The sequence below is a fragment of the Puma concolor genome, chromosome D4 (genome assembly GCF_028749965.1).
Source record: "Puma concolor isolate L17-30 chromosome D4, mPumCon1.1.hap2, whole genome shotgun sequence".
NCBI lineage: Eukaryota > Metazoa > Chordata > Mammalia > Carnivora > Felidae > Puma > Puma concolor.
The window spans coordinates 32,145,789-32,170,373 of record NC_141679.1 but is presented as its reverse complement, the minus strand read 5'-3'; the positions used below and the strand labels follow the sequence as shown (position 1 = coordinate 32,170,373).

The 24,585-nt window shown below is 34.7% G+C and overlaps 1 protein-coding gene across 2 annotated transcripts in view; it reads left to right on the top strand.

The window, feature by feature from the left end:
• The window catches only part of BRD10 (bromodomain containing 10), a 134,060-nt gene that overhangs the window by 94,358 nt on the left and 15,117 nt on the right, over positions 1 to 24,585 (top strand). For both annotated transcript variants that reach the window (XM_086685215.1, XM_025927397.2), the window contains one exon: positions 11,493 to 11,608. In XM_086685215.1, coding sequence (XP_086541341.1) covers positions 11,493 to 11,608 — 116 coding nt within the window. The remainder of the gene's footprint in view (positions 1 to 11,492; positions 11,609 to 24,585) is intronic.

Below are 24,585 nucleotides of genomic sequence, written 5' to 3'. Positions count from 1 at the left end.
GAGTTGGATGCTCAACCAACTGAGCCACCCAGGTGCCCCAGAAAATATCTTTTTAGATTGAGGAAATGTATTAGTTTTCCAGAAAGATAGAGCTCAGATTATTGATAAATTTGCCTGATCCTGTTGTATTTGAAATATATTAGTATTGCTTTCAGTCAAAATTTTGAACAGTCAAAATTGGAAAATTTTGCCAGGCTGATATCAGAAGTGGTTATATTTTGCGTTTTTCATGTGACCTTTTTCTCTTTTTCATATCTCCCTAATTTCCTTATGTTTTAGATCATAATTTAGATTTTCAAAGAGGTTTCAACCTAGTTTTCTTCAATAAGGAAAGATCCCTATAGAAACTGGGTGTAAGGAAAAGTGTGAACAATTTGGCAAAAAAAAAAAAAAAATTTTTTTTATAAGAAAAGAAACCTTGTCTGGATTATATAGTGATGAATGATAGCCTTATCAATATAGAGAAACTAAAATTTAAAATACAAGACTTTTTCTTTTTTTTTTTTTCTTTTCTTTTAGTAGTTAAGTAACTCAACACTTAGGATAAATATCATGATCAATATATAAGAAAAGCTATAAAACTGCCTTGCCATTTGAGCCTGTAATCCTGTTTGGAATTTAACTTTTACTTTCCCCATTTCATGCCCTATCTCCAAAAGCAATTTACACAATAGTGTGTTGAGCAGACTACCTCTAATAGTGGAAATTTGGAAAAAGCCTATATGTCCAACAGTAGGAAGATGTCTAACCAAACAGTATTAACACAGTAGTGTATCATAAAGCTAGTAAAATAAAATATTTGTAGGTCATTGTTACTACATGGAAATAATGTGTGAAATGTTAAATTTTTTAAATATATAAAATGATATGTGACTAATGATTATAATATATAAAAAGACATGTTAAGAATTGGAAAGGAATTTCAAGTAGTGAATAAAATTAATCTTTATTATGTTCTTAAGATAATTTAAATTCATCATACAATAATATTTCTCTTGCCTAACCAAAGGGTGTACATTAACAAGACCAAACGTTAGAGAAATTAGAAGCTTTTATCAGAGATGGTGACACCCCTTTTTTTGATCACAGAGTTCTGTATAAGCCACTGGTTATCAATCAGAGATGATTCCTCTCCCCACCTGGGAGACTTTTGGCAATGTCTAAAGACATTTTTGGTTGTTGAAGGGGTGGTACTGGCACTTAATGGATAGAGGCCTGTGATGCTGCTAAAAATATCCTACATTATAATGATCCTATAATGCACATGATAATCTCCCACAATAAAAAATTATCTGGCCTCAAATGTCATTTGTGTGGAAATTGCAAAACCCCAGCATAAGCCTGTATTTGCTAAGGGCCCTATTCCCTTGCTTTGTCTGCTGCTGCCAACTTATTATGGAGAGAAAATAAGTTGATGTTTTGAAAGTTAGGTAGAAATCAATGGAATCATATACTCGCTCCCATAATTGAGAGTACTTTTAGTAGACCATATACTTCTAATTCAGACTCACATTTGGTGAAACTTGTGAATGTTAGTATTAACATTTACCCTTTGTAATTCATCAGATAATTAAAAAATATTCTTGACCTTAGCTTCATATCCAGCTGTTTTCAATGTATTATGATTTATGACCTCTTTCAAGTATATTCACCATTTACCTTTACCTTCCTTTATATAGGAAATGAAATTACAAATAACATGATTGTATATGTATTTTCTTTATTCATTTTTAGAAAGATGCTGTAATATATTCTTAAAAAGTGAAGACACAGTAAGGAGTAGAAACAGATAAATAGAAAAATATAGTCAAATTATGTTTAAAAGTTATGTGACTTTATACGGGACCCCCAAAACATAATTGCATGTAGTATAGCCTTAATATGCAGCCAAGGGTTATTATATTTTAATCTCACTTTCTAACACCTGTAACAAATTTTATTATAATGAAAGATTATGGGATTTTTCCCTCCTGTCTGTTTTCTATATCCATGTGCTCACAGTGAAGCATCAAATCATAATTATTTTATAACCAGCTGTTGAGAGTGCATAATCTATTTTACTAGAGTGTAAAGAATATTAGATACCTTCAGAGTCCTGAATATGCCCTAATTAACTTTATTTAATGGCTTTTCCTGTAGATATGGTTGCAATAATCTCTAAATTGTCCTTAAAATTAATTATACTTAAATTTTGACAATTACATCATTATATATATCATTTTCTTATTCTAGATTTTCTGGTAAACTACTGGTTAACAAAACTGAAAACTATCTCAGCTGTGGTTGGGGAATCACGTCTTTAGTCATATGTAAAGCTTTTAAAAAATTAAAACGACCTTTTGGGGGCGCTTAGATGGCTCAGGTGGTTAAGCATCCAACTCTTGATTTTGGCTCAGGTCATGATCTCACGATTCTTGAGATCAAGCCTCCTCTCAGGCTCTGCACTGACAGTGTGCAGCCTGCTTGGGATTTTCTCTCTCCCTCTCCACCTCACCCACATGTGTGTGTGCTCTCTCTCAAAATAAATAAACATTTTTGAAAAAAATAAAACAACCTTCTGGAAGGCCTGTGCAACAGATAAAATAAGTTTCTGTATGTATCTTAGTTATAGGTTCAAGTCTTATTCATAAGGCTTGTATTTCCCCACTGTCCTCTGTGTGCTATGCATACTACCAGGAACTTGGTAGGGGTCCAGAGATTAAAACATAGTCCTTATCCTTAAAGAATCCACTTACAGAGTTTAAGATTTTATTCCCAACCCTGAGGATAAATTTTTAATTTTAAACAGGGTTAGTTGAGCTAGCGTCTGTCCTTTTATGAAAGACTTAATCTTTTCTTTTCAAGCAGTGTTAATTCAGAAGTCACCAAACACTCCAGACACCTGCTTACTTCCCTTGTTTGAGAGTATAGTGGAGAGATAGAAAACATATGTGTTTTATGAACAATCAGATGGTAATTGACATGCTCAAAATAATAGAAAAGAAAGTTAGATGACAGAAAATATGAACCAGAGCAGTATTTGGTAAGACAAAGCTTTAATCAACTAATTACTGAATTATCTAAGAATGCATTATCCATATTTATATCTATCGTAAATCTTGTTCTTTGGGTATTTTTTTTTTTTTTGACCTTTAATAACTACTCAACCTAGAACTGGATTTTAACCCCTGTTAATAGAGCTCACTGTTTCTACTTAATTACAGTTTGGCATAGTTTTAATCCCATTAGGGAAACTTTCATAAAAACAATTACTTGAAAACCCCTTTTCTTCAAAAGAAAGTTGCAATTAAAAGGGAAAAGGGTTATTTTGTATTTTTATATCAGGCAGATAATTGAAGTGAGCTTCAAAGGAAGTGTTGAACTAAGTTACAGATTCTTCTATAGCTAGAGCTTCATAGTGTGGCTTAAACCCTTCTGAATTAACATATCACACACAAATATAACATTTATATGTCAAATAAGTTTCAAAGCACCAACTAAATTTGTATTAGCTATTTAATAGTTACTACGTTCCACTGACAAAAGTTGTGGAAAATTGAATTGAAATCTTTGGGGTGATTAAGGCACCCCTCCATAAGCTTCACATCATTCCAACTTTTTATATTACAGAAGATATTGAACTCTTTGGAAAGACCCCAAAATTTAAAGATAGAATAGTTGAATGCATTTTGTGAATTGGTAAAAAATATAAAAAAAAAAAAAAAAAAAAAAAAAAAAAACTGAGAGAATTGAACAGTAATAGAACTTCCCTACCATTTTACCAGACTTTAGGAAAAGAAAAAAATGATACATTACATATTAAAGAAAGATCAACTCAGAATCTGCAGAGAGTAGAAAGGAGCCTGCATAGAGGGTGTAGAGTGCACAAAAGAAACAAACCAAAAAACAGACTCTTAACTATAGGAGACTAAACAGATGGTTACCAGAGAGAGAGGTAGGTAGAGGGGATGGGTGAAAGAGGTGAAGGGGATTAAGAGTACACTTCTTTTGGGGCACCTGGGTGGCTCAGTTGGTTGAGCATCCGACTTCGGCTCAGGTCATGATCTCACAGCTCGTGGGTTTGAGCCCCTCATTGGGCTCTGTGCTGACAGCTTGGACCCTCGAGACTGCTTCAGATTCTGTGTCTCCCTCTCTCTCTACCCATTCTTCAAAAATAAATAAACATTTTTTAAAAAGTACACTTGATGAGCATGTGAGTAATATGTGGGACTGTTGAACCACTATTTTGTACACCTGAAACTAATATAAAGTATGTTAATTACACTGGAATGAAAATTATTTTTAATATAGAAAAAGGCTTACCTGTAAATACTTTTTAAACAATATGTGATGCTAACAAGTAGTAGTAGGTGCTTTTAATTAGGACAAGAGCAATTTAAGGCAGGTTTATTGACAGTAGCATGAAACACTGACAGGCAATTAGAAAAACCTGTAAGAGTATGTCTTGGTAGTCCAAAAATATAGTCAATAATCATTTGATGTAGAAATACAGATCATAGAGAAATGTGAACAGTCCCTGAGAGTCACTGTATTAAAATGTAACACAATAATTTGTTTATGATGATTCAAGTCATCAAGAGTTAAATTATATTCATTGTGTGTTCAGAAAATCTAGAAGACATATTTCCCTCAATTAAAAAATCTTTTGCATCTGAGCAGAAAACCTCAGTTAAATAAGAAATTTACTTATGTAGTTTGAATACTTTTTGTAGGCCCACTCTGTGCTAGGCATTGTGATAGAACCTGAGAAAGTAAAAATAAGTAGGTTACTGTCCTTGCTCTTCATATAGTCCCAATCTTCATGTCACTTATGTGGAATTTTTTTATGCTCTGATGATACCAAATGTAGCATTGCTTAGTGATTCAGACTGTGCAGTGAATTGCTTGAGAACCCACCTTTCTGATATATCAGGTATAGATTGATCAAATTTTATCAATTTATTTGCTACCACCATTTACTTTTGAAAAAGGTCAAATTCAGATACTCAACCTGTGGTTAATTTCCAATCCAGAATTCGTTCTTCTTTGTAAATGAAAGTGGTTATATACCATCTGTACATACATATTGTTAGATTTTCTTCCCCAGTAGTAGTAATTACCTGACTAGGAATATGATCTTTTACCCAGTTTTCCTCTCTACAAAACTAAATGCCATTGAAATTTGCAGTAAATTTTCAGCATTGATGCAGTTGTTTGTTTTCATGCTTTCTAGTTAAATGCTATTATGGATATATAATGGGCATGTTGTATATGTTGTTCAGTGTGGGATGCCTTTAAAATAAAGTACAAATGCTTTTCTGTTAAATTAGTCTGTAAAAAAAATTTTTTTAATGTTTATTTATTTTGAGAGACAGAGACACAGCGTGAGTGGGGAAGGGGCAGAGAGAGAGGGAGACACAGAATCTGAAGCAGGCTACAGGCTCTGAGCTGTCAGCACAGAGCCCGATGCGGTGCTCGAACCCACGAACTGTGAGATCATGCCCTGAGACAAAGTCGGACACTTACCCGACTGAGCCACCCAGGTGCCCCTTTTTCTGTTAAATTAGTCTTAGGTGAAAATGGATGAGAGAAAATACTAGCAATACTAGCATGAGATAGTTCATATTAGAACCTCTGGCAGTGTTAATACCTTTTAACTTTTCTGATGTTAATATGCATATATTTCACTATACTGTCAAACTAGCACTTTTCCAAGGGACTGTATACCAAAAAGGTGAATGTAATACTTTACCCCTAAAACTGTGCGTATGCAGGAATACATGAGTATGATGATAGTTTATTTAGGTAAGCAATAAGAAAAAGTAAATACTACCTTTTCATTTAATATTATTTAGACTAAGGAGAATGCCAAATAATTGGTTTATTAATATACTTAATTATAGTTAATTTGATTTGTGCTGTGTTTTTATACATAGGAGTTGAAATTATTTACAAGTTACCTTCAGATACTGCTAGTGATTTTAAATGAGACACCTTTGTGTACAGTTAGCTTTTCTCAAAGTTATTTGTATTTTATTTGAAAAGCTCGATATATTGTTATTTAATCCCTTTTCCAATCCCTTGTCACAATTTATGTGACAAGAGCCAAGCCTGTAACAAAAAAATATTTTGTCATATGGTCCAGTTTCTGTGATCTAACATTTATAAATAAAGGAGTATAGAAAAATAGAAAAATAGTATTGATGTTTTTGTTATATACATCTTGTTTTTTTACTGTTCTTAACACATTAGTACCTTCTCAATTTATAAAAGCATTCTTTGTATATTTATATATGATTTTATTTTTTTCTTCATATAGCTGTCAACAGCTATTTTGTTTACATATAATGTTATAAGAAAATCTATATAAGTAATAGGATGACTTGTGTAAACAAGTTACTTTCACCTAAGTTTAACATTCACAGCATCTACAATTATTAAAATGTGTAAAATACATCCATGATGATGAGACATGTAAGGAACCTGGAATTTATTTGTTTTCCTTTTGTTCTTCTTTTAGGTGTCCAATGTCTCCAGCATCAGTAGATTGCCAACTCCCTGTCCTTGCAACACCCCAGCCAGCATTATGCTGGTTCTGTCATACCCATCCCTGATTACTGCAGCAGAATGGAATCGTTCTTTAGTTGTAAGGTAAGTTTCCCTCCCCACTCATTTCACACACATAGACTCAGCTTTTCATTTTATAATATTGTGTAGTTTTGTAAGTTTTTTTTCAAGTTTCTTTTCCTGTATGGTTCCTTAGGTTATTAGTGTATCTTATTCAGAAACTTATAAAACTGCATAATATAATAAAAGTTTTATCTTGTAACCATAGACCAGGTTCTTTTTGTAGTAATCCCTATGAGGTTATAATACCTCCATTGTTTGACATTTGGGGCATCTCATGGAAAGGGAGCTGGCAATCTGCAGCTGCTGTGGACATTGGATGAGAAGTATTGAAAGGTAAGCTTCAGATTTAGACCATATTAAATGCCTTTGGCTCTATGGTGTATGCTTGAAATTCATACTTTATGTTAAACTTTATATTAGGTTCATAAAAGAAAAATATTACTCTCCTCTTTTAACGTGACCTTCAGTAAATGTTTGCATTATTAAGTTCACATAATACATTGGGATTATCTTACAAGATAGTTTTTATCCCTGAAAATAGAATTCTAATATTGAATGAAATATTAAATGAAAATAATATTAAATGAAAAACAGTTTATTCTTCCCCCTTTTCACATACCTGTTTATAAAAAGTGTTAGGACTACACTTATATACACAAAGCTTATAAAATATTTTTTTATTAGAGAAATAGTTATAACACTGTTTCACAAATGACCTCTTACTAGTCCTTCTATACCTACTGTCTTTATTTTCAATTCTGTGTTGATATCTACAGATAAAGATTGTAAGAACCTTTCTGATTTTTATTACATCCATATTCTCTCTTAAGTGTTTGAAGATGAGGAATTTGCTGTTTTCCGTGTTTTTTAGTCCAGTTTTAAACTTTAGAACAGTATAATTTTAAGTAATATTGTAAATAAACTAAATTTTATAGATTTTAATTTTTGCATTACAGAGACACCTACGTGTAAAGATAGGTACTTAGGTAATACAGTCTCTTATTCTTTAGGAATTGTCTGTATGTAGGCCAAGTGGGACAGCATTGTGTGGAAGAAGGGATTTTAACATTCAGAAGACCTAGAATTCTAGCTGAAAGTCTGCCTCTGTCTACAGGCACTTCCCTGTGTTTCACTGAGTCTGTGTTCTCCTCCTTCCCTTTAGCTTTAATAATTTCATCCTAGAAGAAACGCAGTAGTTGTTCTCAGTTTTGCCTTTTTGTATATGTAAATAAAGCTGATCAGTCACAAAAGCTATTGCTAGCTTTTAGTTAATGACCTGATTTAAATTCGGGAAATATTTGATTTTCTATAAATTTTTACATTAGACCTAAGTTAAGGCAGATGGTTGCCATCTCTAACTTCTTTTAAAAATTCGTAACTTTTTTCTCTTTATATTAGTTTCATTGTATACTGTGACACTCCAAGACCACCACTAGGTAGGAGGGGACACGTTATATTAATTCCATTTGGTTTCTATTGACCAAAGAAGATGGTAAATGAAACAGTCAGTGTGAGTTTCTTTTTTACTGTCAAGTGGTTAAATCACCTTACCTAAAATACCAGTCCCAGTGCAGCGATTCTGAACTTTTTTAAATGTGTATCCCCTTTTGGTAAACATAAAAACTGTGGACACACATACCCCATGGCAGGATATAGTGATATCCTTTATTGAGGTCATTGTATTCTTTACATGTATCTTCTAGTTTTTATCACTCTTTCTATAATTTCTTTTATGAGAATAATAGACTTTTTGTTTTCCAAATATATAATAATTAAATATGCATTTTTAAATAATGAAATACCATACCATCACTACCCCAAGTTGAGAATATACAATATTAAAAAAGGGGAAGAAGGCCAAAAAACATATATAAAGTTAGAAAGCTATAGGCATTTTCAAACAGGTCAGCAGATAAGACAGAATTATATGAAAGTTAGAATTCTATTCTCTGATTAATATTTATGATCCCTTCTCTGTATATATAGTTGGATAGTTCAGTAATACATTTTCTGGACATTAGATTAATTAAAATTTAGTAATCAAAATCAAAAGATAAAATTCTCCTAATCTTTTTTAATGTCTTTTCTACAAAAATTAATGCTATAATTTAATAGAGACACAAACACAGCTGACAAATGTCTTAAAATAATGACATTCAGCTACACAGACTCCTTTTCCTTTGCCTCATCTACCTAGTCTCAAGGTCCCACAATACTGCTCATCCTTCTACACCCACACCATCACCACTACACTAATCCAGATAGAAGCCATACTACCCAGGTTCATTCTGCATCTGCCATTCTTCCCCCATATAACCCTCAGTTACAAAAACTTCAGAATGCCTGGTGCTCTCGGGGTGCCTGGGTGGCTCAGTCAGTTAAATGTCTGATTTTAGCTCAGGTAATGATCTCGTGATTCCTAAGTTTGAGCCCCACGCCGGGCTCTGTGCTGACAGCTCAGAGCCTGGAGCCTGCTTCAGATTCTGTCTCTCTCTCTCTCTCTCTCTCTCTCTCTCTCTCTCTCTCAAAAATAAATAAAAATTATAAAGAAAAATTGAAAGAAAAAAAGAGAATGCCTGGTGCTCTCTAGTCTTTTAACACTTTTCCAATTAAGTATACCACAAAGATGATAATCTCCCTAAACCTTCATTACTCATGCCTTTCGTCTTTCTGCTTCTATTCTTACCATTTCATTTTTGAGCCAAGTAGTAGTTAAAAAGTTGAGAAATAATGCTGTTGTATGCCCTGTTAAAGAAAAAAAAAAAAGAATCTCTACCTTTTTTTTTTTTTTTTAAACTGAGAGTACTACCTCATTCCACAAAGGATTTAGGGTGACTGTCTGTCATCTGCCTTTTCATCTTCCTCATTTACCTCTCCCTAAATAAAAGTATTGTTTATTGTTTAATAGTTTTGTTTTCATGGGTTAGAATAAGCACTTTATACTATCTTCTAACCCCCTTTTTTTTTTTGAGAAAATAAACTTTTGAGATATAACTTACTTTGAGTCCTTTGAGAAAGCATTTGACAAGAAGAAAAGTCTGTCTAGTTTATTATATGAAATATAATTGATATATAAATGATTGATACAATTGATATAATAATGATTGATATAATATATAAACGATATAGGAAATAATTACTTTCCTTGAAATTTTTTCACAATAGTCTGATTTGTCATGTCATTAAAAAGATAAGGGTTAATCATTGAGCCTAGGTTCCATATTCATTATGTGCACACATATAATCCCAAATCTTCCTACTCTTCTAATAAACAGTTCCCTTCCAAGATGTAAAAACCTCAGAAGCAAAAATGTACTTGTTTATTTCTACATGCATAAATATTCTGTTGGAGTAGGAACTACACTATTCATCATTTATGTTTGTGACTAAAATTTCACATACATAGATAAATTTCACATTTCAGTAAGTGGCTGAAATGTTGACGGTTATATATATATATAAAATTGGGAAATTTATGCACAGATTCAGAATACATTTTGCTTTAGGATGTGGTTATTTTTCTGCCATAGTGTTCTACCTATGTGGTAAATTAACTCAATAGTTGCTATGAGATGAAGTCTAATTTTTGCATGTTAATTGTGATCCACAATATATATAGTTGTGTATTTTTTGTTACAAAAGAAAAAAATGAGTGGTCTGTATGGTATATGAATTATATCTCAACAAAAAAAAGAAATACCACATGGTTATAGAGCAGCAAATGATGAAGATGGTAGTGATGATGATGATGATGATGATGAAGATGGTGATGGTGATAGGTATACACTAACATTGTGGAAAAGGGGGGAGTTGGCTACCTAACGATATAACTTCTGTAACCTTATTGTTCCTATGGTATTTGAATAATTTTATGGGTACTGGTGAAGTGTATCTTTACTAATGGTTTTTATAACCTATGTCATTGAATTTATGCAATACAGCTTTAAAGAGTAGACATGTAGAGTAGAGTGATGTAGTAGATAGAGTAGAGTGATGTAGTTCTAAGAACTTGTACTTCAACATAAGGTAGATCTGGATTCAAGTCATAGGACCATAAACAAGTCATTTAATCTCTCGGCCTTAGTTTCATTTGTTAAGTGAGACTAAAAAGGCACGTACATTAGAAATGTTTTCATAACACTAAAGTACATGTGTATTCTCATGCTCATTCAACCCCTCCATTCTTTCCCCTCCTTTTCTTCCTCACTTTCCTCCTCCTTTTCCCTCCCTCCTTTTCCCCTTCTAGATAGAGATACAGATAGATAGAAATAGAGATAGATATATGAGTTAAATACTTTGGATAATACTTAACAAATGGAGAGGGGGTGTCAGTAATTATTAACTCAGTGTAGCTGTAGCATTATAGTGTTGAAAATTATGACCACTTATCTGTTTGTGCTGGAAATATTTTTAAGTAAAAATAATTGTAAAACTTCCTAAGGAAGTGTGTTAAGACTGTGCTTGAATATAATAATCCTGACTTTTTTCTCTTTTTTCCCCACTCTTTGGGATAATTACAAAAACTTTACAGAAGTAAACCATACCATTTACATATTTAGCGAATTTTTATGAATGTTTGTATTTTTACATGTATTTAGAAATGACTTATTAAAATATTTACAGTTGACCCAATTAAAAACTTAAAAAAAAATTTTGTCTCCTTGTTTGATTAAATAGGTTTTAGATTTCTCTAGTAGAATTGAGAATCTTTAAAATATTATAAATTTATTACAGAATATTTTTCCTCTTTCTGCAACCTTCTAAAAAAGATATACTCATTTGATGAGTATTGGTGTTTTGTTTTGTGTTTTACTCAGAAAATAAGGCTTGACATTTACTTTTAGATTAAATCTAAAGGATTTACTTTAATATTGTGTTTTTAGGGCAAATGGTATCATCGGAGGCAAGCTGTAAAAGAATTGCATGGTACATTGATACGTCTTTTAAATGAGTTGCTGCCATGGGAACCAAAGTTGATGAAAGCTTTTCAAAGAAACAGGTACTTTGAGCTTTATAACGTTTTACTTATTTTAGGGTTCTTAGTTTGTGATTATGGGAAGATGTTCTGGAATCATTTGGTATTTTTCCATTGATTTATAATTCAACAGTTATGTTTGAGTGCCTGCTGTGTGCAAGGCACTTCTAAGCCCTGAAAAAGTAGTGCTGTTTAAACAGAACCCTACTATCTTGTGAAAATGAAACTGTACCTATTAAATAACTCCCCATTTTCCTTTCCACCCACCCCTCACAACCACCATTCTACTTTGTCTATATGATTTGACTGCTCTTAAGTACCTCATGTAATGCACAGCATTTATATTTTTGTGTTTTTGTGACTATCTTCTTTCACTTAGTATAATATTGTCGAGGTTCATTCACGTTGTAGCATATGTCAGAATTTCCTTCCTTTTTAAGGCTCAGTATTTCATTGTGTGTGTATACCATTTTGCTTATTTATCTGTCAGTGCTGATGCTTGGGTGGTTTTCATGTTTTAGCTATTATGTATAATGTTGCTAAGAACATGGGTGTACAAATATCTCTTCAAGATACTGCTTTCACTTCTTTTGGGTATATACTTAGAAGTGGAATTGCTGGATCATATGGTAATTCTATTTTTATTTCATTTTATTTGTTTTGTTTTGTTTTTATTTATTTGTTTATTTAAATTCAAGTAGTTAACATAAAGTGTAGTATTGGTTTCAGGAGTACAACCCAGTGATTCATCAATTACATATGTAACACCCAGTGCTCATCGCAACAAGTGCCCTCCTTAATGCCCATCCCCCACCCATGGCTCCTCCATGAACCCTCAGTTTGTTCTTTGTATTTAAGAGTCTCTTATGGTCTGCCTCCCTCTCTGTTTTTACTGTATTTCATTTTTCCTTCCCTTCCCCTATGTTGATCTTGTTTGTTTCTTAAATTCCACATAAGAATGAAATCATATGATATTTATCTTTCTCCGACTGACTTATTTCAGCATATTCAGTGTATTTAGCATAATACTAGTTCCATCCATGTTGTTGCAAATGGCAAGATTTCATTCTTTTTGATCACTGAGTAATATTCCACCACACACAGACACACACACACACACACACATCTTCTTTATCCATTTATTAGTTGATGAACATTTGTATTTGGGCTCTGTCCATAATTTGGCTGTCGTTGATAGCACTGCTATAAACTTTGGGGTGCGTGTGCCCCTTTGAATCAACATTTTCATATCCTTTGGATAAATACCCAGTAGTGCAATGCTGGGTTGTAGGGTAGTTTTATTTTTAATTTCTTAAGGAACCACCATACTCTTTTCCAAGTGACTGTACAGTTTTCCATTCCCACCAACAATGCACAAGGATCCCAATTTCTCCACATCCTCACCAACATTTGTTATTTTCTGGGTTTTTTTGGTTTTTTGGTTTTTTGGTTTTTTTTGTTTTTTTTACTAGTAACCATTCTAGTGAGCACTAGGTGGTATATTTTTGTACTTTTGATTTGTATTTACCTAATATTGAAATAAAATGGGTATCTTTTCATGTGCTTATTGGTTACTTACATATCTTTGGAGAAATGGCTATTTAAGTTTTTTGCCCATTTTTGAATCTGCTTGTTGATTTATGTTGATTTTTAGGAATTCCTTGTATATTCTGGCTATTAATCCCTTATTGGGTATATGATTTGCAAGTGTTTCCCTCCATTCTGTGTGTTAGCTTTCTGTTTTGTTGATAGTGCCTTTGATGAGCAATTTTTGAAATTTTTCATGAGGTCCAGTTTGTCTTTTTTTGTTGTTGCCTCTGCCTTTGGTGTAATTCCCAAGAAATTATTAGTAAGTTTAGTAGTAAGTTTTGAAACAAGGAAGTGTGAGCACTCCAACTTTGTTTTTATTTTTCAAGATTGTTTTGGCTCAAGTCCCTTGAGATGCCATACGAGTTTTAGAATAGGTTTTTCTATTTCTGTAACAAATATAATTGGGATTTTGATAGGGATTGCCTTGAATCTGTAGAGCCCATTGGGTAGTATTGACATCTTAAAAATATTAAGTCTTCTAATCCATAAACATGGATGTGTTTCCATTTATTTATGTCATCTTTAATCTCTCTCTCCAGTGTTTTGTACTTTTCATTGTACAGGTCTCTCACATCCTTGATTAATTCCTAAGTGTTTTATTCTTTTTTATGCTATTAAAAATGGAATTGTTTTAAGATGCTTTTCAGATTGATCATTGTTACTGTATAGAAATGCAACTGATTCTTGCATGTTGACTTTGTATCCTGCTACTTTGCTAAACTCATTTAGTTAGTTATAACAATTTTTTTTGTGGCTCTGTAGGGTTTGCTACATGTAAGATCATGTTGTTTGTGAAAAGATTATTCTTTTCAATTTGGATGCCTTTTCTTTTTCCTGCATAATGCTTGGTCTAGAACTTCTTTTTTTTTTTTTTTTTTTAATGTTTGTTTATTATTTTTGAGAGAGACAGAGACAGAATGCAAGTGGGTTAAAGGCAGAGAGAGAGGGAGACACAGAATCAGAAGCAGGCTCCAGGCTCTGGGCTCTCAGCACAGAGCCCAATGCAGGGCTCAAACTCACAAGCCGTGAGATCATGACCTGCACTGAAGTCAGACACTCAACCAACTGAGCCACCCAGGCACCCCTTGGTCTAGAACTTCTAGTCCTGTGTTGAATAGAAGTAGCAAAAGTGAGTATCTTTGCCTTCTACCCAAACTTAGAAGGAAAAGATTTCAGTCTTTCATCATTGAGTGTGATGTTCACTATGGGTTTTCCTTATGGCTTTTCTTATATTGAGATAGCTTCCTTCTATTTGTTGAGTGTTTCTATCATGAAAGAATGATGAATTTTGTCAAATGCTTTTTCTGCAATGATTGAGATGATCATGTGGTTTCTTTGCTTTCTTGTGTCAATGTGGTATGTTACATTAATCAGTTTTCATATGTTGAACTATCCTTGCATTCTAGCAATAAATCCCATTTGTTCAGGTCCTTTCAGTATGCTGCAGAATTCCATTTGCTTATATTTTGTTGAAGATTTCTGCATCAGTGTTTATAAGAGATACTGGTCTGGGGGAGCATGGGAACAATGGCAGAGTAGGAGGATCCTGAGCTCACACCATCCCATGTTTACAGCTAGATATCATCCACCCAAGTCAATAAATCAGAGAGCAATCTGAAGACTGGCAGACCAAACTCCACAACTAAATATAGAGAAGAAGCTGCATCTGAAAGTTTAGGGAAGTCCAAAATGTGGAGGGAGGCTGCCAGCAGGAGGGAAAGGGTTGTGTACACAGAGAGGGTGAAGAAACAGGTACTTCTGCCAGGGAGCTCACAATGGGGAAGACTAATCCCCATAATGTTTGGCTTTAAAAACCAGAGGGGCTGAATTCCATGAGTTTGTAAAACCAGTGGGAATTGGAGCCTGGAGCTCTAAAAGTCTGCTGACTAAGCACTGGGTGAGCCAGGAGGGTAAGTGATAGCTGCTGGGTTCCTGCCTTTAAAGAGATAACAGCCTGTGCAGAGAGGCAACATAAAAACAGCAGTTTACACAACGCCAGGGGCAAACAGGAAACAGATCTGTTCATACTGATTTTAGACTTGGTGAACTTTTTTCAAAATAAGGAAGCTGGCAGGCACCATTTTCCTCCCTGACCCTCAGGATAAACATAGAACCAGCTATAGGAGACAAAGCTGCACAGATACCAGCACTCAGGCAAGTTTTGTTAAAGTTGCATAGGTACCCTGCTCAGACTCCAGGTGCATATCTGCTGCTGCAGGCCATGCCCAGCCATCATCTTGCGCCCAGACGAGCTTCACATCCCCCACAGCCATAGCGCTTTGAGAGATCCTGCAGAGGACTAGTGGCCCAATATAATTTCACTAACACCGATTGCCCACTTCCAGGTTCCCTGGTGAGCTCTCCCCTCTTAGAGCTGGTCGGCCTGAGTCCCACTAATACCACAGAGTAAGCATAGCCCACAACAGGCAGAGGGTCAGCGCAGACGACTGCTCTGAAAGGAAAAGTAATTTGGACATTACAGTAAGGCATAAGCAATACACATAGGACATTCTCCTGAAGTGCCAGGTTCTGGTGAATAGGGGACACTGCACTGCAGGACACTCCAGAACCTCCTCTTCATAAAGTCACTTCTTTCAAGAGCAGAAGACATAGCTGCTTTTCTTAACACAGAGAAACAGACCCAGAGAGGCAGACAAAATGAGTAGACAGAGATACTTATCCCAGATGAAAGAACAGGACAAGGCCACAGCCAGAGATCTAAGCCAAACAGATATAAGTAATATGCCTGATAGAGAATTTAAAGCAGTGATCATAAGGATACTCAGTGGACCTGAGAAGAGAGTGGAAGACATGAGTGAGACCCTTAATACAGAGATAAGGAATAATAAAGCAGAAATAAAGGGCTCAATTAGAAGCAAGAAAAATCTCAACCTAACCTTACATCTAAGGGAGTGAGAAAAAGAACAACAAACAATTAAAATTGATAGAAGTCTAGTCAGGCTTATCAGGGAAAAAACAGAAAGAACTCAAATAAAATCACAAATGAGAGAGGAGAAATAACAGCCAACACCACAGAAGTACAAATAATTATAAGAAAATATTATGAAAAACTGCATGCCAACAAATTGGACAACCAAGAAGAAATGGATAAATTCCTAGAAACCTATAAACTACCAAAACTGAAACAGGAGGATATAGAAGATTTGAACAGGCTGATAACCAGGAAAGAAATTGAATGAATAATCAAAAAATTTCCAACAAAAAAACTCCAGGACTAGATGACTTCACAGGTGAATTCTACCAAATATTTAAAGAAGAATTAATACCTGTTTTACTCAAACTATTCCAGGGCATAGAAAAGGAAGGAAAACTTCCAAATTCATTCTATGAGGCCAGGATTACCCTGATAACAAAACCAGATAGACACACCACTAAAAAAGATAACTACAGGCCAATATCCCTGATTGACATATATGCAAAAATCCTCAACAGATACTGACAAACCAAATTCAACAGTATATTAAGAAGATCATTCACCAGAAACAAATGTGATTTATTCCTAGGTTGTAGTGGTAGTTTAATAGTTGCAAACCAGTCAACGTAATATACCACATCAATAAGAGAAAAGATAAGAACCATAGGATCATTTCAGTAGATGCAGAAAAAGCATTTGACAAAATACAACATCATTCATGGTAAAAAAACCTTCAACAAATTTTTCTCCCTAAGGTCAGAAACAAGACAAGGATGTCCATTCTCACCACTTATTCAACATAGTACTGAAAGTCCTAGCCACAGTGGTCTCAGACAACAAAAATAAATAAAAGGCATCTAAACTGGCAAGGAAGAAGTAAAACATTCATTATTTGCAGATGACATGATACTATATATAGAAAGCCCAAAAACTCCACTAAAAAAAAATGACTAGAACTGCTAAACAAATTTAGTAAAGCCACAGGATACAAAATCAATATACAGAAATCTGTTGCATTTCTATACACCAATAATGAAGCAGCAGAAAGAGAAATTAAGGAATCAATCCCATTTACAATTACACCAAAAATAATAAGATACCCAGGAATAAACCTAACCAAAGAGGTAAAAGACCTGTACTCTGAAATCTATAAAACAGTGATGAAAGAAATTGAAGACACCAAGAAATGGAAAGACATTCAATGCCCAAGGATTGGAAAAACAAGTACTGTTAAAATGTCTGTACTTCAAAAAGCAATTTACACCTTTAATGCAATCCCAATCAAAATACCAATAACATGTTTTACAGACCTAGAACAGGCAACCCTAAAATTGCGTGGAACCACAAAATATTCTGAATAGCCAAAACAGTCTTGAAAAAGGAAAACAAAACTGGAGACATCACAATTCTGGACTTCAAGTTATATTAACAAAGCTGTAGTAATCAAAACAGTATTTATTGTACTGACACAAAAATAGACACATAGATCAATGGAATGGTATTGAAATGGAATGAACCCACAGTTGTATGGTCAAGTAATCTTTGATAAAGCAAGAAAGAATATCCAATGGGAAAAGGATAGTCTCTTCAACAAATGGTATTGCGAAAACTGGGCAGCAACATGCAAAAAAAGGAAACCGTATTCCTTTCTTACACCATACACAAAACTAAATTCAAAGTGGATTAAGGACCTAAAGAGAAAAAATAAATTATTGGAACAACATCAAAAGACCCAAAAAGAAAAAATAAATGTTTGGGACATTAAAAAACCTAAAAAGAAAAAATAAATTATTGGGACAACATCAAAATAAAAAGCTTCTGTACAAGGAAGGAAACAGTCAACAAAACTAAAAGGCAACCTACTAAATAAGAGAAGATATTTGCAAATGACACATCTGATAAAGGGGTAGTATCCAAAATATATAAAGAACTTATACAACTCAAGAACTTAACACAACTCAACACCCAAAAAACAAATAACCCAGTTAACAGTAGGCAGAAGACATGAACAGACATTACTCCAAAGAAGACATCCAGATAGCAAAGAGACATATGAAAAGATGTTCATCATCCCTTACCTTCAGGGAATGCAAATCAAAACTACAATGAGATATTGCCCCACACCTGTCACAATGGCTAAAATCAACAGCATAAAATACAACAGGTGTTGACGAGGTTGCAGAGAAAGGGAAACCCTCTTACAGTGTCACTGGGAGCAGGTACTGTTGAAAACAGTATGGAAGCTCCTCAGAAAGTTAAAATGATGATCCAGCAATGGCACTACTGGGTATTTACCCAAAGGATACAAGAACACTAATTCAAAGTGATACAGCATCCCTATGTTATAGCAACATTATTTACAGTAGCAAAGATACAGAAGCATCCCAGGTGTTCACTAATTGATGAATGGATAAAGAAGTGGCATATGGATATAGATATAGATATAGATGTAGATGTAGATGTAGATGTAGATGTAGATATAGATAGATACACACACACACACATACATACATACAATGGAATATTATTCAGCCATAAAGAAGAAGGAAATCTTGTCATTTGCAGTAACATGGATGGAGCTAGAGAGTATAATGCTAATCAAACTGTCAGAAAAAGACAAATGCCATATGATTTCACTCATGTGGAATTTAAGAAACAAAATAAGCAAAGGAGAAATCTATCTATATCTATATATCTACATCTATAGAGAGAGAGACAGACAGACCAGGAAACAGACTCAACTATAGAGAAAAATTGATGGTTACTACATGGGAGGAGGGTAGAGGATGGGTTAAAAATGTGATGGCGATTATGGAGTGCACTTGTAGTGATGGGCACCAGGATGAAGTATTGAATTGTTGAAGCACTATATTGTACATCTTAACTAATATAACACTAATTGTTAACTAACTGGAATTAAAATGTACAAAAAAGAAAAAAAGAGAGATACTTGTCTAGTTTTTTTTGTAGTGTCCTTGTCAGCCTTTGGCATTAGCGTCATGCTGGCCTCAAAGAATGAATTAGGAAGTTTTTCTTACTTTTCAGTTTTTTGGGGGAAAAGTTTGCAAAAGAAAGGTATTAGTTCTTAAATGTTGGTAGATTTCACCAGTGAGTGCATTAGATCCAAACTTTTCTGTGTTGAGAGACTTTTGAATTAATGATTCATTCTCCTTTAATAGTTATAGGCATATTCAGATTTTCTGTTTCCTTGTAACTTAATCCTGGTAGGTTTTTGATTTTAGAAATTTGTCTGTTTCATCTAAATTATCCAATTTGGTGGCATACAATTTTTCATAACATTCTAATTATTATTTTTATGGGATTGGTTGTAATGGCCCCACTTTTATCTCTGATTTTCCTAATTTGAGTCTTCTCTCTTTTTTTTTTTTCTAAGTTGATCTAGATAAAGATTTGTTAATTTTGTTGATCTTTTAAAAGAAGGAAATTTTGGTTTCATTGATTTTTCTCTATTGTTGTTCTATTCTCTATATTGTTTACCTCTGATATCTTAGTTCCTTCCTTCCATTAGCTTTAGGTTTAGTTTGTTTTTCTTTTTTGAATTTCTAAAGTTATAAAGTTAGGTCGTTGATTTGAGATGTTTCTTGTTTTTTAGTGTAAACATTTCTTTATAGCTCTAAATTTCCCCCTTAGCAGTGTTTTTTTTCCGCACTGTGTCCCATCATTTTACTATGTTGTGTTTTCATTTCCATTTATGTATAAGTATTTTCCAGGGTTTTTTTAATAATTTCTTCTTTAATCCATTAGTTGTTTAATAGTGTGTAATTAAATTTCCACAAATTTGCGGATTTTCCAGTTTTCCTTCTATTATTGATTTCTGACTTCATCTGTGGTGTACATTCTCGGAAGAAACAGACAAGCTCAAAATGTCAGTTAGTGATATGTACTATGAAGAAAATTAAATTACGGTAAGGAGAATAGGAAATGCCTGGTTTGGATGAGATGATGATTGCTCTTTTGTAGGGTGTCAGGGAAAGCTTCCCTGATGAGTTGGTATTCAGAGACCTGAAATAAGTGAGGAAGAGAGCCACATGGATATCTGAAGGAAAAGAAGATGCAGAAGCCCTAAGGTTGGCCTCATATTTGGCATGTAGAAGAAATGCAAAGGTTCACAGGTGTATCCAGAGCTGAGTGAGTGAGGATTAAAAGGCTAAGAGTCAAGATATCAGAGAAGTATAGGGAACAGTATCCAGATCATGTAAGTCTTAATGGACTTTTGTTTTTACTCTGAAATAAGACACCATTGAATGGTTTTAAGCAGAGGAAGGACCTGATCTGACTTATGTTTTAAAGCACTCACACTACCTGTCATGCTGAGATTAGTGTAGTGGGATGACAGGGAAATCAGTTACAAAAAGCAATAATCCAGGCAAAAACAAAAACAAAAACGATGATGGCTTGGAACAGGATAGTGGTTACTAGTCTGTAACCCTCTTAAGGAGTTTCCCTGATGTAATCTGAAACTGGTGTCTGTATTCAGAGGGCAGGGAGAGACCAAAGGAAGAAACAGGCCACTCCAGGTGCGTAGGTGGCAGGTTGAGTAAGTAAAAGGAAATTACATTTGATAAGGCTTTTCTTGAGCAGCAGCAAGACAAATGGATCTCTGCACCTGCCCATCAGATCTTAAAAGTTCATATAAGGAGGCCTTACTTAGATGCAGTCACATATATATCGTGTAGGTATTTTCAACATCACATCACTATCTCAAGGCTGTGTTCTTGGAGCAGTCTCTGGGGGGCAGGAAAGGCAAGTAGAACCTGCATTCCAAGGGTGGGGGAAGGAATGAGAAGCCTTTGAGTGCCTGGGTCCAACTCATGGGTCAATTGGTGGTCACCTGTTTTTCATGATTCTCCTTAACAGCTATTCAGATGGCAAGGGGTGGTTGGATTCTGGATGTATCATCTTGAAAGTAGGATAGGTAGAATTTTCTTAAACATTGGATATAAAGTGTCAAAAAAAAAAAAAAAAAAGAAGAAGAGGAAGAGTAAAAAGATGATGTTCTATTTTTGGTCTAAACTGGAATAATGGAATTGCCATTAATTTAGATAAGGGAAACTAAAGGAGTAGCAGGTTTGCAGGGCAGGGATTCAGGAGTTTGGATTTCAACATGTGAAGTTTGATATGATTTTTAGACATCTAATTGGGCTTAATTGAGTAGACAGTTTAGTGTATGAGTCCCTGTTCAAGGGAATAAACCAGACTGGAGGCATAAATTTAGGGTTGTCAGGATATAGATTATATTTAAGCTATGAGACTGGTAGAAATCACCTAGAATGTGAGCATAGATAGAGAAAAAGAGAGACCGGGCCCTGGGGCATTCCAACATTTAGAGATGGTGGAGAGGAATAGGACTCAGCAGAAGAGACTGAGAAGGAATGTTCAGTAAGGTAGGATAACCAAGAGAAAGCAGGGTGTCTTGGAAGCCAGGTAAAGAAAATAACTTTTTCTTTCTATCTATCACAAGGGCTGCTTGTGATAGATTGAAAAAGATGAGGCCTGAGAATTAATTTTGAATTTGGCAACATGGAAATCATTGATGACCTTGATGAGCTGTGTTGGTAGAGTAGTGGGTAAAAGTCATAGAAGTCTGTTCAAGAGAATTAGGGGAGAGGAAGTTTTATCATAAAGTGGAGCAGATAAATAGGGCAGTAGCTGGAAGGACAAGTTGCAGTCAAGAGAAGGTGCTTTGGTTTTTTGTTGTTTGTTTTAATTAATGGGGAAATAACTTTCTGTATACTGGTGAAAATGATATAATAGGCAAAAATGGACTCAGGGAAAGGAAGAGACATTTGGTAGAATGATATCATTGGATAGATGAGAGAGGATGCATAAATGGAGGCATTAGCTTAAATAGGAAGACAGAATATGAGTACAAATGAAGGTCATAAGTGGCAGATGAGATAAGAGCATATGAAAGTTCTTGTCTGCTTCTATTTTCTTCTTTTTTTAATGTGTGTTTGTTTTTGAGAGACAGAGAGAGAGACAGACAGACCGGAAGCAGGGGAGGGGCAGAGACAGAAGGAAACAGAATCCGAAGCAGGCTCCAGGGTCTGAGCTGTCAGTACAGAGCCCGATGCAGGGCTTGAACTCACGAAGTCAGATGCTTAATGGACTGAGCCACTCAGGTGCCCCAGCTTCTATTTTCCCTGTAAATAAAATAAAACAAAACAGCTGAGACAAAGAAGAGGGCTGAGAAGGGAGGAATTTCATACAACCCCCATGAAGATATTTCTAAAAGGAGATTAATTTTACAATTATTCTATGTGCCACACATACTGTGAGGTAAGTACTATTATTATCCCCATTATACAAAAAAGTAAACTGATGCTAGAAAGTTTAAGGTGCTAGGCGCCTGGGTGGCTCAGTTGGTTAAGCATCTGACTCTTAATTTTGGCTCAAAGCATGATCTCACAGTCATGAGATTGAGCCCTGCATCAGGTTGTGTCTGAGCGAGGAGCCTGTTTAGGATTCTCTCTCTCTCCCACTCTCTCTGCCCCTCCCCCACCTGGACGCACTCATTTGCTCTCTTTCTTTCTTTCTCTTTCTCAAAATAAATAAATAAGCTTAAAATAAAAAGAAAGTTTAAGGAGCTTCCCCAAAGTCTCACAGCTATTAAGTGACAGAGGTGAGACTTAAGCTTCAAAATACTTAAATAAGAATTTGTAGTAAAAATAAATTGGAGAATGTATGTTCAGATCTTTTTTAATGTTTATTTATTTATTTTGAGAGAGAGAGAGAGCAGAGAGAGAGAGAACAGAGAGAGAGAATCCCAAGCAGGCTCTGCTGTCAGCACAGAGCTCGATGCAGGTCTCAAATCCCACAAACCTTGAGATCATGACCTAAGCCAAAATCAAGACTTGATGCTTAATGGACTGAGCCACCCAGGCACCCCCATTTCTTTTTTAAACAAAATGAAATAAGGTAAAGGTTAGTGGTAGAATAGAGAAATTCAGTTGAAAGCAAGAGGAATAATAGAGGATCTCTAAATTATGTGTCTTTGGAAATGTTTTCATCTCTCCATTGTTTTATGGAAACATAGCTATTATATTTTTATGTGAAAAGGATCTCTGAGAGATCACTTTTCAGCTTTCTCTGTTATATATATATAATATATATATATTATATATATTTCATTTATATATATAAATATATATATATTTCATTTATATATCTTTTATATATATATTTCTTTTATATATATATAAAACTTATTGTCAAATTGGTTTCCATACAACACCCAGTGCTCATCCCAACAGGTGCTCTCCTCAATGCCCATCACCCACTTTCCCCTCCTTCCCACTCCCCATCAACCCTCACTTTATTCTGTTTTTAAGAGTCCCTTATGGTTTGCCTCCCTCCCTCTCTAACTTTTTCCCCCCTTCCCCTCCCCCATGGTCTTCTGTTAAGTTTCTCAGGATCCACATAAGAGTGAAAACATATGGTATCTGTCTTTCTCTGTATGACTTATTTCACTTTGCATAACACTCTCCAGTTCCATCCACATTGCTAAATGGCCAGATTTCATTCTTTCTCATTGCCAAGTAGTATTCCATTGTATATATAAACCACATCTTCTTTATCCATTCATCAGTTGATGGACATTTAGGCTGTTTCCATAATTTGGATATTGTTGAAGGTGCTGCTATAAACATTGGGGTACAAGTTCCCCCATGGATCAGCACTCCTGTATCCCTTAGGTAAATTCCTAGCAGTGTCATTGCTGAGTCATAGAGTAGATCTGTTTTTAATTTTTTGAGGAACCTCCACACTGTTTTCCACAGCGGCTGTTTCAGTTTACATTCCCACCAACAGTGTAAGAGGGTTCCCATTTCTCCACATCCTCTCCAGCATCTATAGTGTCCTGATTTGTTCATTTTAGCCACTCTGACTGGCATGGTGCTATCTCAGTGTGGTTTTGATTTGTATTTCCCTGATGAGGAGTGACGTTGAGCATCTTTGGATGTGCCTTGTTGGCCATCTGGATGTCTTCTTTAAAAAAGTGTCTATTTGTGTCTTCTGCCCATTTCTTCACTGGATTATTTGTTTTTTAGGTGTGGAGTTTGGTGAGTTCTTTATAGATTTTGGTTACAAGCCTTTTATTCAGTATGTCATTTGCAAAGATCTTTTCCCATTCTGTTGGTTGCCTTTTAGTTTTGTTGATTGTTTCCTTTGCAATTCAGAAGCTTTTTATCTTGATGAGGTCCCAATAGTACATTTTTACTTTTAATTCCCTTGCCTTGGAGATGTGTCGAGTAAGAAATTGCTGCAGCTGAAGTCAGAGAGTTTTTTTCCTGCTTTCTCCTCTAGGGTTTTGATGGTTTCCTGTCTCACATTCAGGTCCTTCATTCATTTTGAGTTTATTTTTGTAAATAAAAATATTTCTAGTGAGATCAAAATGTTTAGGTATGATTACTCTCAGGATTAAATGATGAGGGTTATTTTTTTTTTTGTTACTGTA